Below are 15,212 nucleotides of genomic sequence, written 5' to 3' on the forward strand. Positions count from 1 at the left end.
GCCTTGGATTATACTAGAAGCTTGGTCTGTGTGGAGGAGTAGGGTTTTATAATTTGAGTTTACTTCGTTTGTTCTTACGAAGACTAGCAAAGCTTGTGGAAGAAGCCAAGCAATGTCTGATTTGATCTAAGGCCCACTCCACAAGAGGGAACTCATACCTGGTACTGCTTGGGTAACCAAGAACCAGACCCAGGTAGCCCAGAGACCTAGGGTAAAACCAAACACTACCCCTAGGTCTAAAGAAAAATCAACAAAATGACTCCTAATGATATTCTGCCACACTCATAGACTGGTGCCTTATTTAGCCATCATCAGGGAGGCTTCCTCTGGCAGCAGCTGGGAACAGATGCAGAGACACTCACCAGACATTACAGAGAGAAAGAGTCTAAGTGAGAGATTTCCATCAAATCACTCCTCTCAGATCTCAGGGAAGCCCACTAAAGAGGAGGCAGAAAGAGTTGAAGAGTCAGAGGGGATGGAGGATGCCAAGAGAACAAGGTGCCAGGTGCATATATACTCACAGATACTGAAGCAATAAGAACATAGGTCTGGACCAGGTCTTCAATCGATACTATAGCTGTCAGTTTAGTATTTAGTGGACCCCCTGAGTGGGAGAATGAGTGGGCCTATGATTATTGGGTCTATTCTTGAGATTCTTTTCCTCCTGTTGGGCTACCATGTCCAACTTTGATATCATAGGTTTTTACATTTTCTTATTATATGTCATTTGGTTGCATCTCGTAGGAACCTATTCTTTTATAATAAGAGAGTGAAAGGGAGAGGATCCAGTGGGGAAGGGAAGGGAGGAGTGGAGGACTTAGGAAGAGTCGAGAGAGGGGAAACTATAATCAGGATATATTGTGTGAGAAAAGAATCTATTCTCAATAAATAAAGAAAAAACAGAACAAATAAAAACAGAAAGATAAGAATTAGCTTATTGCCTCTGGAATTGAATATGTCCTTGACTTGATGTTTGGTTTCCCATGACATGCTTCTCCAAACATACAAAGACAGACCATGTTCATTCCTATGTTGGCCCTGCACACAATATGACTTCTGCTCACTCCTTTGTAAGTAATGTGGGTTTTGCCCATTTGAGTCCTGGTGTGTCTTTAGCCCCAGTTTGTTTCTCCAGAGTTCTAGAATTATCCTCTGCATTCCTTCATCTTGGGTTGTTTCAAGCTCCTGGCAGTCTCCATCAGGATCAGGTATTATCTTGGGTTCTTTAGAAATGAAGTATTGATTGATTTTATCCAAGATCCTACCCATTACATGTTGCCTATGCTGTGGCGGTGAACGGAAGACATTGCCACCAGGAAGGATTCCCAGTTCACATCACTATTGACTGACTGGATGATTTGCAGCACATCATATAATCCCCGAGTTCCAACCTCCTTAAGTTTTAAAGAGAGATGTTAACATCTGACTTTCAGGGACATAAAAACTTGTGGTACTCTTGCCTACAAATGCCAGGTGCAGCTACTGTGGAATTAAAGGTCAAGTACAATGCTGACCTTCTCTCTCTTTCTCCCTCCAGTTATATAGCTCTGCAGAATTTGGCCGAAGATGGCAGCTTATCCAGGAGTCGGTGGTTCCAAATAGGTTCTACTGGTAAGTCTGACTACATTTTCTGGTCTCCTAAGGTATCATCACCTCCTTAGCACCAGATGGGACTCTGGAATGACAGATACCTTCAGACACTCTTAAATGTTGTGTCACCATTTTTTAAAATAAACTCTGAAAGGATCATTAATGTTAGTGAGCTTCCGGGCCTTTCTAAGTATTGCCTTGGTACATTTAGATGAACCTTGGAAACAGAATTTTTTTTAAGTCACTGTGATTTTTGTTGGATAAAGCATTATGTGTGTGTGTGTGTGTGTGTGTGTGTGTGTGTGTGTGTGTGTGTGTGTGTGTTGCATATTTAAATAAATGGTTTCAGTATAAAGAAGCAGATCTCAATTCGTGTAACAGCAAATCTTGTCCCTTGTCAGGTCTTCTAGGCCTTCTTATCTTATTTGACACATCCAGTAGCCCTATTCTCTCACTTAACATTCCAGATGTGTCCTGTGAATTGTCAAACACATATAGGCCCAGGGCTCTGCTCTGCTCAGGCTGCTGTGGCAGAATGACAGAATGCTATCGATTGGTGGCATAAACAGCTGATGTGCCTATGTGTGATCCTGACAACTGGGAAGATTAAGTTGAAGATAGCACCAGATTTACTTCCCAGTATGAGTTCTCCTTCTGACCTGAACACAGGTGGACCCTCATGTAGCAGAAATAAAAAGGATCCTGCTCTCTCTTCTAATTGTCACAAGAACACAAATTCAGCAATGGTTACCTTTCCTTCATGACCTCATCTAAACGGAGTTATCTTACAAAGACCAAAGTACAAATGCTATCTCTTCAGTTTGGGATTTTAGTTTTGACCTGAGGAGGAGTAGAGATACCCAGCCCACAACCTGGAAAAAAAAATATATACACACATACACACGCATGATATAGGTACTTAAAGTTTCATGCATGTTAGCTATATGAACTGTCCTATGCCTTGTTTTTATAGTGTGCTGAAATTATGCATATACCCTCATATTTTAAAGAGTTTCAAATAAGTTTACTGTAAGAATTTATGTTGAGATAAATAATAATGTCTATTGAACATAAATAGTAAACCAAATGTTATAAAGTATTGTGCATATGAAAAAGAAATAATAGGGAGGAAAAGGAAGGATAAAATAATGAACAAGAATGGCATCAAGAAAATCATAATCTTGGCTTTCTTAACCATGCTCCTAATTCTGTAATAGGTGGACACCCCAGAACAACAGGTAGCTCAATTTGAAAATCAAGGAAGTGACAAAAGTTAATTTTGTCTTTTGTGTTCCCTATCCAAAAGTCCAAGAAAAGCAAGAACAATGTTTGGAACATTCTAGTGTAATTTTGATATTTTATTTAGTGAGAGCGCTAAAATGTGTATGCTCACCTCTGCTGTGATGTTGAGGAGCAAAGCCTAGTTCATCCCAAGCTGCTCAGGGAAGAGATGCCCCACCTGTCTGCAGGCCTCTGTTTCCATAATAGTGTTAAAGGAACAAGCTCACAGAAGAGCTCATGTGTTCTGAGCCTAAGCAATCCAGAATCTCCAGGATGGTGGCCTTTAGGAGTCAATGACATCTCCAAGGAGGGCTGTGAAGGGATCTTTTTATTATCTTGAAATCACATTGGAATGACAGGATGGAGGGACAAGCTGCTGGTTCCTTCCAGCTGCCCACTGCCTCTCTCTCTTCTGGTTCCTTCCAGCTGCCCACTGCCTCTCTTCTGGTTCCTTCCAGCTGCCCACTGCCTCTCTTCTGGTTCCTTCCAGCTGCCCACTGCCTCTCTTCTGGTTCCTTCCAGCTGACCACTGCCTCTCTTCTGGTTCCTTCCAGCTGCCCACTGCCTCTCTCTCTTCTGGTTCCTTCCAGCTGCCCACTGCCTCTCTTCTGGTTCCTTCCAGCTGCCCACTGCCTCTCTCTCTTCTGGTTCCTTCCAGCTGCCCACTGCCTCTCTTCTGGTTCCTTCCAGCTGCCCACTGCCTCTCTCTCTTATGGTTCCTTCCAGCTGCCCACTGCCTCTCTTCTGGTTCCTTCCAGCTGCCCACTGCCTCTCTTCTGGTTCCTTCCAGCTGCCCACTGCCTCTCTTCTGGTTCCTTCCAGCTGCCCACTGCCTCTCAGCTTTCCTCACTTCCACACTTACTTCAAAGAGATGCACATGTTTATCTGTTACCTTTGCTTTGTGTTTGTTTCTTTAGGTAGATAAAGTCCCATGAAAGTCAGGGTCTTTCTGTAGCTATAGCTGGCCTTGAACTCATGATCCTCCTGCTTCTACCTTCCAAGTACTGAAATTGTATATGTGTGCTATCACATCCAGCATTTGTACTTCAAATTTTCAAATACTTCACTAAAGTCCATGTGGGTTTTGAAAACCACAGAGCCACGTTAGAGAAATTCCCTTTCTTTCTTTTGTTTTTAAAAACAAATTCTATAATGCATACTGTATTTACATCAGCATCCCCTCCTTGTATGATCTCCCACTCTCTCTTAAATTCATGGCCTTTTAATTATTTTGTTTTGCTTTGTTTTGTTTTTCAAGAGGGTTTCTCTGTGTAGCCTTGACTATCTTGGACTCGCTTTGTAGACCAGGCTGGCCTCAAACTCACAGCGATCTGCCTGTCTATGCCTCCCAAGTGCTGGGATTAAAGGTGGGCGGCACCTCCGCCCAGCCATGGCTTTTAAATTTACTTGTTATTTGTTAATTATTATATAATTAGATATATAAATGGAACCTGCTGAATCCATTCTGTGTCACTTTGTAGCGAGGGAGATGATCCCCTAACTACCTATCTAACACCAAGGGTCAACCCCGGAGACGTTCCTTACAAAACCAGTATACGGTCTGAGGATTTGGCTCAGTTTGCAGAGTGCTTGCTTAGTGTGCACAAGGCCCTGAGTTCAGTCCTCAGCAGTACAAACGCTGGGTACGGTGATCTACGTCTGTAATTTCTACACTAAGGAGGAAGAAGATCACCTTAAGTTTAAGGCTAGAACACCTACAGAGTAAGATTGAGACTCAAAAGGAGGAGGAAGAGGAGGGGGACAGGGGAAGAGGAGAAGGAAGGGGGGAGGAGAGAGAGGCGTAAAGACGTTCCAGACTGGTGATGTAGAAATGTCTGTGTAGAGTGAGAACACTCATTTTTCTTCCTTTCCTTCTTTCCTTCCTTTGCTTTGTGTTTTCGTGATGTGATGTGGTGTGTGTGTATGTGTGTGTGTGTGTGTGTGTGTGTGTGTGTGTGTGTGTGTAGGAGTGTACACTAGGACATCAAGTGGGGTGTCTGCTCTACCTAGTATTCTTGAGATCCTGGAGCTAGGCTGGTGGCCAGCAAGCCCCAGAAATCTTTCTGCCCTCTCTTCTTACCCCTACACCACCCCCATACAGTGCTGAGGCTACAGACATCCCTGGCTTTTCACATGGGTGCAGAGTATTTGCATTCAGGGCTTTATGCTTGCCTGGCAGGCACCCATATCCTAGAAGATACCACCAGCCCCAATCACCAACCTTTCTTCCCCCATCATAAGCCAAATCTGGCTGATTGCACTGATGCTTGCTTGTGCTTCTTCTGTTGCCCGCCTTGCTGGGGATACCCTTTCAAACACCAAGCTGACTTCTCCCAGCTCTCTATCTCCCTTATTTTTATTTTCTGTGTATAGGTGTTTTGACTGCATTTGTTTACATGTATTATGTGCCTGCAGGGCTTGCACAGGCCAGAGAGGTCATCAGATACCCCTGGAACTGGAGTTACAGATAGTTGTTAGCAGCTCATCTGCTGAGTCATTTCTCCAGCTCTTTATCAACAATTGCCCTCATTCTGTCCCATCTTCATGAGGCACTGTCATCTGCATGTATTCTATCTAAAAGTTATAAGGTCCTGTTTTTCTAAAGAGTCAACCCCCAGACTACTTTCTGTTCTGTTTTTATTTGTTTGTTATTGTTTTTTTGTGTTTGTATATGTGTGTGTGTGTACATGAGTGCATGCTCTATGTATATAGAAAGAACTGAGAAAAATAACTGAAAAAAAATATAGTTCTCCATGTTTGTCATAGAGATGATGTGATATTTGCCAATGGAATAGCTATGAAGAACCAACCTTTCCATATACCAGGCTCACCAGGGCGTGCAAGTATATGCATACGGGCTACAGCACTAGAGTGTGCACAGTAGAATGCAGGAAGGCAGACAGGAGGTGTTCTGTTTTCCTTTAGTTTGTTCCTTAGCAATCAAAATAAAGGAAAAAAGATGGACCTGACAGGGTATAAAGCAGGAACTATGTCAAGGTAACCAATGCCTGCTATACCATATTTTCAAGCTTACGAGAAATCTTATTTTCATATGGCATTAGTTTCAAGAAGGCAGACCTCATTCCTATGTCATCCATGCTAAGATGTCCTTTCTTGTTAATAAGCTGAAGAAAGATTTTATTTAAAAAAAAAAAAAGATTTATAAAACTTTGTCCAGAAAATGTCCCCAAATTATCGCCTTTCAAAAGCATTGCACACTACTGTTTGTGAATTCTAGCTTGTCTGCCTCTTATGTAAAACAAATGGAACTGTATTGTTGTTTTCTGTCATGAACATGGGAACGTGGTTTCCCAGTAAACCATTACCAGGGTGAAAGTGCTTTGTAAAGTGAAAGCTCTTTAATTCTCATAACAGTCTTCTGAGGGAAGCTACTTGTTATCATCATTAGCAAAAGAGACATCTATGACACAGAATGGCTAAGTAAAAAGACCAAGGTCACAGGGGTGGAAAGTAACAAGGTCATTGTTTAAGGGATGAGAATGCCTAAACTCCAATTCTACTTCACCCAGGGATGCTATTGCCTCTGCTGCTCACCCCGGAGCTGGAAATCTAGGGCCTTGGACAGATGAGCAGCTACAACTTGTCTGTGGCCACAGTGTCTATTTTTTTTTTTTTAATCTCTAGATATATTTGGCATTTGGCCCACATGAGTTTTAGTGGGCCTGCCATTTCCAGAGGGGGCATGAGACCCTGTGAAATGCACAGCACCAAGGCTACAGGTGGAAATGTCTTGGTCTCTGGCCACATGATCTGTGGCTTCTGACACTGAGAGCCACTTCCTGAGTCCAGCAAGAGATCTGACCCTACGTGTTCTCACACTCACTCCTGGAAATAAGTTACTTCAAATTACATAGAGACCATGAAACTGCTGAGGAGTTCTCAGCCAGCTTTAATGAAAGGAAATGTCCCTTAATCATTGCTGCTCCAGCCTAGTTGTAGGGTGTGACTAGTTCTCATGCGGTTTTCCCCAGTGTTAAATTGAACCATTAAATGACCATGGGTAATAACTTGGCACTTTCCACAGGGGAGGGAAGCATGAAGATAAAAATCACAGGTTTCCACAGCATCAGGCTCTCTTCAGAATTTCCCATGAGAGGCAATAGTCGCACCACCCCTGGAAGCAATCAATGGCAATTGTAAATAATTATGGGATGCAACATCTTATTCTTACCTTATCTAGTGATTGCTGTTAATACTGTCATAAACTACAATAAATAGCATCTTTCCTCCCAGGACTTTATACTTCCTCCAGGAGTGACTTAAGACCTCATAAAAAACATGTTGAAGCACAGTGTTGCTCTTATGGACTAGCCCCTCTTCTTATTTAACTGGGGACCTTTAGGAGTATGTTCTCTCCTATGTGAGAAACATGTCATTGTGGGAAGACAGTTGATCATTATGAGCCTTAGGGACACTGAGGTTTGAGCTCAAGCTTTACCATCTACTAAGAGAGGAATTATGGGAAATTAAGTCATTTCTGTAGCCCTGAGAATTATGTCCAGAGCCCACAGACTAGCAGTATCAGAATTATTGATAAAGGCTGGCTTTATATCCATTGGCCTTCTCTATGTTGAGACACAGAAAGGAAATCCTCTGCTTTAATAGTTTAATTGTTTCATCAACTGGCCCGCATGTTTTCTGTTTTCAGAGGTCAACTATGTATGGCCTAAGTATGGTTATAGACATAGAAAGAGAAATATTACACATGAAAGTCAGTTATTTACCCTGGGCACTGAACTGGGGGTCAGTCGAATGACATGATTCATAGATAAAGGGAGATGCAATTCTTAAAGAAGAAAATACAAACTTCGGAAGATCCCTTTATTAAGGAAGGATGGATGGATTTTCATTAGGGCAAAACAGATGAGAGATGTGCGTGTCAGTGCAATGCCACAAACAGGTTTCTATTTAAGTACCCCTAATGGTATAGGCACAAAATACACCATAGTCTTTGATCTTCATGACACTGTTGTGAGGTAGGAGCTGTGGCCCATTTTAATGAAAGAGAAAAGCTGTGTAATTTATCCAGCAGAACAATCTTGATATGTAACAGCCTTGAAACTTAAATTTATCTGGTTTTATGCTCTTGCTTGGGGGTACTAACAATCAACATCAAAGTAAAAATGTATTTTCCATTCTTATCCCACAATAAAAGAGGATTGAAACTTGTTAAATGGATAAAATTGTATATTCTTTATTTTAGTCTAATCATTTAAGAACTGAGTTTATGCATTAATCATTGAAAAACATGGACTTGGAGGCAGAGTACCCAGATGCCTTGAAAATTCTGTTAACAGCCTGATTATTTATGAGAGATTGAAAAATGCGGCTCACTGGAATCTAAGTAAAGTTTGGGATTTTTTTTAAATGGAGAAGAGGTCTCATTACAAAAGATGAACCAAGTCACTAGGTTTAAAAAATATTCTTAAGAAAATTCCACTTAACTGAAAACTTGTTTGAGTTCATTTTGTTATATTTGTATACATATATAGACTGTCTGTAATAGTGATTGTCAATTTTCTATGCTAATTAACATGAAAATTTAGAGCTGTTAAAATTAGCTGTTATGCCATTGAGACGAATCGGAGGGTAAAAGCACTCACCATTCAAAGCTGGCAACTGTAGTTTATTCCCCAAAATCAATAGTGGACGGGGATAGAGAAGCTGTGCACAGCATGTACAAAATTATATCAGCAAATCATTGTTTCCCAGGTTCAGGATAATAAGTATGACTGGCATCCTATGCCAGGTTTAGACAATAACCAGCAAGTCCTACTTGTTCTATGTAGACTGCATTTCAGGCTTATCAAGTACTTTCATCAATTATTTAAATTGATCAAGACTGTCAAGATATAATAAAACCAGTGCAGCCTACATAAGTAATAAAACAACAGATATTTGTGCATGGATCTGAAACAGCAGAGGGTCTGACTGTGTATTCCTCTAGATCAAGGCTTAGTAAATGCACCACTAGATCATGGTCTTTCTCTACCACCCCACCCTCCACACACTGCAGTCTCTGTCTCCAGAGTACCCTCTGAACAGCTTATGTCTCCCTATAAAAAGCTAGGGACAGCCAAGCTCCTGGAATCAAATCTTATGGGCCTGATTAGGTAACATGCCCCTAGTTAGACCTGGGGGTAGAATCAGCTTTAGCAAGCAACATGAACAGAGAGAGTGAGGGATGGCCATAAGACAGAAATGCCATAACGGCTTTTAGCAGGGAAAGGAGAGAAGGTTGTGGAAAGGCATCCAAAAAAAATGCTCCTTATGCATACATATTTTCATAATTTCAGATGAGAAATAAGTAGAAAGGTAAGTAGATAAGCAAAGTCTCACAGATATTTAGTCACTTTATGATATACATTGGTACATAATAGTGATGGAATTTAAAACTAGGTATGGCCAAGGACATGCTTTTAGTACCCTATGTTGCAGTCCTATTTGTAGTATGCTTTCTAATCTCCATGGTGCTGTGGACCAGTAAAGCTTTTAATTTGAGACCTATTATTACAGCCTGTGTCCTGTATGTGTGGGCTGTTATTCCCATCTGACATTATTTCTCTAGCTCTAGCTGCCAAGTGTGCACTGAGATGATGTGCGAACAGCCTTGCCATAGTTGGGTGAGAATGTGGACAGGCTTAGATCATTGTCTGCCTCCTTCCTGGTGTTCTATTTACTTCTTCAACTCTAATTGTGACTTCTGTCTCTTCCCAGAATGCAGTACAGCATAGCTTGAACTGCAGTTCAGATCTGTTTGGTTCATTGGTGGGAGTAACATAAGTTTAGCGCTAACATGTTCAAGTTCAATCTCAAATTCAGTTATTCACTCTCTGTGGCAACCAGGATCCTTGCCCAAATGTCAATTTCCTCCATTAAAGACTTATTTTACAAACTAAAAATGAAATAATATTGCCCGCAGCAAGTAAATTAGCAATTGGTATAGTCTCTCCTCCTTTTCTGCTCTTGCTAAAACAGAAGTTCATGAACACCCAAGACCCTGCTTTTCGCATGTTTCTGTTCACTTTGTATACTACCTTAACTACAGTAGAATGTACATGCACAGGTGTACATGCAAATATGCACACTATGTGCATGCAATACATGACATCAGTTTATACCTTTCCTTGATACAGTATTCTGGAGGAGTCAGAACAATCAGAAACCGTTTTCGTTGGACTTCAGATTTTCTCATTTTTTCCTGCTCTGCCATCCTCGCTGACTACCTCTCCTGGGTTGAACCGTGGACCTACGGGCAGTTCCTGGGCTAACCTGCCCTGTGAGCTAAACTGTGGGCACAGCACGGAGTGGGGGCAGGAAGGTGTTGTGATGCTCATCCGGGGAGCTGTGCTGAGACTTCAACTGCACCTGCAAGAAGAGGGCCAGATAAGAGCGTTTTCATTATCCTGGAGAGGCTGGTGTTTTATCTCCTTTCTAGAAGTCAATGATCTCCACATGAGTGCTGCTTCCCAAGCCTCTTGCACCTTTCTTCACTTCTTAATCTTTTCCTGTGATTAGCAAGTTTGCCTTACAAATTAAAGTGAATGTGCCTTTGTGCACTATGAGCTCATCCCTTCTCCTGCAGCTGCCATTCACTAATGGCCAGTCATTGATTCCTGTCCCCTTATCTTGATGATTTCCTGTCCCCCCAGGCAGCAGCTTCTCTATCTTTGCTCAATAGAGATTCAATCACACCACCAGGTTTCCGCTAAGAATGTCAACTTGCCAAACACTGGCATGAGTGAGGCTGAGGAAAGAAGGCAGGGGATGGTCATAACTCTGGCTTCCAAGTTAGTGGTTTTATCAGAGGAAGTTCACTCAGTGATAGTGAACATACCTCACTAAAAACTCAAAGGCTTTTGGGATATTCTCATGGTTTTGTATGTAGTTATGGTTATTCGTCCAGTCTTGATCCACCTGTGGCCGCGGTATGTGCTCAGGATGCTTTTGCTGGAATTCTGCTCATAAAGCCATAGCATAAAGCTGCACAACTCCTTTCTCAAAGTGTTCCTCAGCAAAACTGTGCTTCAACCTGACATGAGATTTCCTCTTATATAATGTAAGCATTTACAAGTATGTAAAAGATGAGAGCATTTGCGTGTGTCACATTCTTTATTTTGAGATATTCCCTTCTCCTTGAGTCACACTTCTCTTTTTATTTCCTGTAACAAAATGCTGAGGTATAGGTTTATCAGCTTCAGTGGTGTGTATGTGTGTTTGTGTGTGTGTCTGTTTGTGTGCTTGTGTGTGTGTGTGTGTGTGTGTGTGTGTGTGTGTGTGTGTGTGTGGTGAATGTGGTGTGTACTTGACTACATATAAGAATCTTTTCCTTTTTCTGTAAGGCCATGGTCTCTCTCTCTCTCTCTCTCTCTCTCTCTCTCTCTCTCTCTCTCTCTCTCTCTCTCTCTCTCTCTCTCACACACACACACACACACACACACAGACACACAGAGGCTTGACTAAAAGCCTAGTACCCTGAAATGTTTAGAACAATGCACAATGCTTGGCAAGTACCATGTGTCATCCATTAGCATTGAATCTAACATTTAAGTAAATGAGTACGTACTATTATTTTGTGAATCATTAAAAAGTCTTCTTAACTACAACATTATGATCATCATGAGACACCTACTGGCTTAAAAGATACTAAGATGAAACAAATAATAAGGATGCAGGGAATGCATGAAATAGAGTTCCCAATAATATTTGTTTGATGAGTGGGCTTGAGGAATGGATTTGGGGATGAGATAGCCCAGGGTATTAGTTTTTCTTATCACAGGTTAGATGAAGCTGTCTTAGTACCTAGTCACAAGGAAGGTAGCGTGGAGACGACACAGTACTGAGCAGTTGGTAATTTGTCAGGATAGGTCAGGTGGCCATGCCTGAAACCATTCTACATTACACTCACAACACTCAAGGAGAATTTTGAGGTCATTCCATCTGACCTCCTATGACTTGCCAGAGAAATGGATGCCGAGAGCCTTGTAAAATGAGAACAGAGCTCTGCTTCCTATCAGGATCTGTCTTCCTTTAAGTAGAATAACAAGAGGAAATGGACCTGTCCCAGTGTTGTTTATTGTTGGTCCCAGCACTTAAGACATCAACACCTCTAAGCAAAGCAATCCCATAATTTAGAGAAAAGTGTCAAGGCTTCACAGGCATGGGAAGATGTGCCCCAGGGTGTGGACAGAACCTGCATTCATAAGATTTATGGTAAAGAGTTTTACATGGGTGCCCACATTTAAAGCAGATAAATCCCAGAGGACATTCCTATTTCCAATAATTGAATTACAAAGCTATTACCATGTGCTGAGCAGAACAGCTTTAGGACTCCATGGTGACAGGATGAAACTTGTTAGAATATTTATGCCTTTACAGTTTCTGAATTGCCACCCTACAGAACAAGCTGACTGGCCTATGTCTCTCCTATGAGTAAATACACTACTGAGCAATTTTGTAGTTGTGGATAACAGGATATGTAGGAAAACAAGAGAAATTCAGTTCAGATGTCAGCACCCAGCCCATTCCAAACTATCCTTGGATATAAGCCTCCCACAGCTCGTATGATCAACATATCAGTGCAGTGCATGAAATTTGCTTTTTTTTTTTCAGTGTTAAGCAAAAATAAATAAGAACACTGGTGTCAGCGCTGGTTTCTACTGAAAAAAAAAAAGCTTAAGGATAATGATAGCCTTATAACAGAAAGCATCAGTCCAGGCCTGGAGAGGTATTCAGTGTGTAAGAGAATGTATCACGCTTGCACAGGACTTGAGTTCGGTTCCCAGCACCCACACCAGGCCACTCGCAATTCCCTGCCACTAGAGCTCCAGGTGACACAAGGTCCCCTTCTGCTCTCTGCCAACACCTGCACTCACCAGAAGCCACACGCAGGCCCTCCCCCTCATTTAAAAAAAATATATCTTTTTGAAAAGGGATGTTACTATACCTTTGTCACTTAAAAAATACTGTAGCTTTATTTATTCTGAAACCCATGAATCATGAATTTACCAGAACTGAAATGGTACAGCCACTTTCCTTTACTGTCCGTCCAGAATGCACAGCAAAATCATCCAGACATTCCAGGTAAGACGAGACACGAGGTTTTCTTTCTTATTTAGTTTCTCTATAATTCAGTTTATTTTTATAAGCTTTGGATGTAGTTTCCCCTCCCACAATATTGCAGAGTTAAAAAAAAAGAACAAAGATAGGAGAAAAGGGAGAGATGGCTCGGCATTAAGAACACTTACCGCTACAACAGAGGCACCAGGTTTGGTCCCAAACACTCACATGTAAGCTCACAACTATAACTTTAGTTTTAAGGCATTCAATGCCTCTTTTGACCACTGTGGGTTCCTACACAGATGGTACACACACACATATGAGCATGCACGCACACACACACACACATACACACAAAGTAAATAAATATTTTTACAAAGATGCTAGGAGATGCACGTTCTGTTTTAACCAGCTCCAACAGGTGGTAAAGTGTCTTACGTAGCTGTGGTACAATGTTTCTAGTTATGAAATGCACATATTCAATCACCTTAACTCCTGTTTTCATTACCTTGGCTTTTCTACAGATATCTTTTTTTCTTCTAATGCAGAATTCCATGTTACATCAACAGGCTATTTCAATTTCCTGAATTTTTAGCTTTCTTGTCTTTAATGGTTTGGATAATGTGTCTGTAGGGGAATGGTGTAAAGCAAAAATTATTTAATCTCACAAGTAGAAAGTAAATATCATCCCACAAGGTATCATTTCATATAGTTAGCTATCATGTGATAGAATATTTTAGAAGATAGTATATAGATTATTTTTGAGATTTCAGGAAATAGATACTATGCATATTATTCCTAGGAATGTAATATCCAAATTTGTATAAAACAGAAATTATACATCAAAAGGGCTTTTTAAAAAATGTGCATTCTTTTATTAAATTTTTACACACCAAACTGCAGTTTCCTCTGCCTCCTCTCCTCCCAGTCCCTCCCTCCTTATCCATTTCCCTTCAGAAAAGGGCAGGCCTCCCATGGATAACAACCAAGCATGGCATATTCAGTTCCAGTAAGATTGGCACCTCCTCTTGTATTAAGGCTGGATAAGGCAACCCAGTATGAAGAAAAGGGTCCCAAGGCCAGGCAAAAGAGAGAGATGGCCCATGCTTCCACTGTTAGGAGTCCCACAAGAAGACCAAGCTACACACCTAGAACATATTTGCAGAAGGCTAGGTCCATCCCATACAGACTCCCTGATTGTCAGCTCAGTCTCTGTGAGCCCCTGTGAGCCTTGGTTCATTGATTCTGTGGGCTTTCTTGTGTTGTCCTTGACCCCTCTGGCTCCTACAATCCTCCCTCCCCCTCTTCCACAGGATTCTGGTGCCCATTCTTTATGTTCTATTATTTCTTTTTTTTAATTGTTAATTTTAATTTTATTAATTTATTCAGATTACAACTCAATTGTTATCCCCTCACTTGTATCCTCCCATTCCTCCCTCCCTCCTGCTTTCACCCTATTCCCCTCCTCTATTATTTCTAATACTTCTGATTGGAAGGACAGAAAGGCTAGAGATGTGAAACATCTGCATGTAAAGTAGTCAGCTCAGCAGCATCGGTAACACAAACGTGTGAACAGCACCAGCACTCATGGTAGAAAGGCGAGTTAGTACTGATCACATGGTGCATTCCGTAATAGTTGTCAAAGGCTTTATTGAGTGTTCTGTTATACCATGTTGTGTTAATGATGTGATCCAGTAGTTCTGTAAGAAGGCAAGGAAGGCCTCTATCACAAGACCAGCAAAGAGAAGGGCGGTGCTTTCCAGGAGGGTTTGGGTTCATGATCTGTGGAATGCTGACAGCACACAGCATCTTCTTCTTCTTCTTCTTCTTTCTCTCCATCTGCCATTCTCAGCATGGTCTTCACTCTTTTATTCTCTTTGTCTTCCATTTTTTAAAAAACTCTCTATTCCTCCCTTTTCACTTGTTCTTCTCCTGTACTCTCCTTATTTCTATCACACTGAAACATAGAATCACGTCCTTAGGAATTCACATCTGTGACAAAGTATTTATTTAAAACCAAACCCCCCCCAAAAAAAACACCCAAGTGATAAATGAAAAGGTGTGTTTTTCAAGTCCCATGATTACACTGGTCTCCATTGCCAAGTGGTTCAGGAAGCAAATTAGCAGGGCCTTCAAAGTCTTCTTGCGTAAGAAAGTCTGCCTTCACCTGGTGCCAAATCCCTCGCACCTTGTGCTCAGAACTCAAGAAATTTTTCATAAACAAAGGAAGTTCCAAGAATAGCTTCATTAATGATGTAGGA

The 15,212-nt window shown here is 41.4% G+C and overlaps 1 protein-coding gene across 5 annotated transcripts in view; it reads left to right on the forward strand.

The window, feature by feature from the left end:
• Positions 1-15,212, forward strand: part of SORCS1 (sortilin related VPS10 domain containing receptor 1) — a 515,429-nt gene that overhangs the window by 340,563 nt on the left and 159,654 nt on the right. For all 5 annotated transcript variants that reach the window (XM_084757893.1, XM_084757894.1, XM_084757897.1 and 2 more), the window contains exon 5: positions 1,538-1,611. In XM_084757893.1, the coding sequence (XP_084614019.1) occupies positions 1,538-1,611 (74 nt within the window). The remainder of the gene's footprint in view (positions 1-1,537; positions 1,612-15,212) is intronic.

The sequence above is a fragment of the Acomys minous genome, assembly GCF_964271855.1.
Source record: "Acomys minous genome assembly, chromosome: 2".
Classification (NCBI taxonomy): domain Eukaryota; kingdom Metazoa; phylum Chordata; class Mammalia; order Rodentia; family Muridae; genus Acomys; species Acomys minous.